Source organism: Apteryx rowi, unplaced genomic scaffold (assembly GCF_003343035.1).
Source record: "Apteryx rowi isolate R43461 unplaced genomic scaffold, aptRow1 scaffold_146, whole genome shotgun sequence".
Taxonomy (NCBI): Eukaryota; Metazoa; Chordata; class Aves; order Apterygiformes; family Apterygidae; genus Apteryx; species Apteryx rowi.
Genome location: NW_020447708.1, coordinates 784,927 through 786,002, shown reverse-complemented (window position 1 = coordinate 786,002; position 1,076 = coordinate 784,927). Strand labels below are relative to the sequence as shown.

Here is a 1,076-nt window from a genome sequence, read left to right as displayed (position 1 = left end):
ACCAACAGCCCCCCGGGGGAGGGCGCCGCGGGCGCCCCCTCCCACCAGCTCCTCGGGCTGGCCGCGTTGCCAAGGGGAACCCCCCCGGCGCGCGAGCGCGGCTGGGGTTTCGCAGAGCGGGGCAGGGGCGCGGCGGGCCGCGACGATTCACCGCGGGGCCGGTGGGGAAGGGGGAACAAAGGCGGGGGTCAAGGCGGGCGCGCCAGCCTGCCCGCTCGGCGCGCGCCTCCCCCCCTCCCGTCCCCCCCCCCGCCCCGCGGCGGGGTGGTGTGGCCCGCTCCAAGAGGGCGGGGAGTCGCGCGCAGCACCTCCCTGCTCAGCGACACACGCACCCGGCGCGGGGAGGCGGCGGCAGCTGGTAGGGAGCAGGCGAGAGCGGACTGGAGCCGTAGCGGCGGCGGTGGCTGGGAGCCGAGCCCGGAGCATGGCAAGGGCCGAAGAGGCTGTGGAGGCTGCCGCTGTTTCCCCCCCCTTGCCGGTTCCTCCTGCCCGCCGGGAACTTTTTCCGGCGGCCGCCGCTGGTGCCTCCCCCCGGTGGTGGTGGTGGCAGAGGCAGCAGCGACGGCGGCTCCGCTCGGCTGTGCCCCCCGGGCCGCGACTGGGGCTGCTGGGGCTGCTTTTCTCCCGCCTCTGCTGCAGTAAGTGAAACTTTTCCCTCTTCGCAGCTGGGGCAGGGAGAGGGGGCGGGCGGTGGAGGAGGGCGGCGAGAAAGAGAAATCTGAGAAATCTCGGCATGCCTCGGGATGCGGCCGGGCCGGGCCGGGGGACGCGGTGGAGTTGGGGGAAACTTTGTGTGCGCGCTCGGCGGGGCGGGGTGGCGGTTGCGTGGTGGCCGCGCCGGGGACGGGGAAGGAGAAGGAGGGCGGGACGTGACCGGGATCGCGCAAGTTGTTCCCGGGAGCGCTCGCCGCGGGGGCGAAGCCCCCCCAGAGCGGCTGGAGGTGGGGGGGGGTGGAGAAGGTTGCGGACGGGATGAAGCCGGCATCCAGCAGACCCCCGGCCACTTTGCGTTCCTTCCCCGAGGTATCTCCGCGCCCTGCGCCGCTGGGCCGCCGCGGGGACGCGCACCCGCCTCG

General features: G+C 75.3%; 1 protein-coding gene across 2 annotated transcripts in view; it reads left to right on the top strand.

Moving 5' to 3' along the window:
• Window positions 1-354: 354 nt before the first annotated feature.
• The window catches only part of NECTIN3 (nectin cell adhesion molecule 3), a 70,449-nt gene continuing 69,727 nt past the window's right edge, over window positions 355-1,076 (top strand). For both annotated transcript variants that reach the window (XM_026058396.1, XM_026058395.1), the window contains exon 1: window positions 355-638. In XM_026058396.1, the coding sequence (XP_025914181.1) occupies window positions 425-638 (214 nt within the window). In that variant the 5' untranslated portion in view covers window positions 355-424. The remainder of the gene's footprint in view (window positions 639-1,076) is intronic.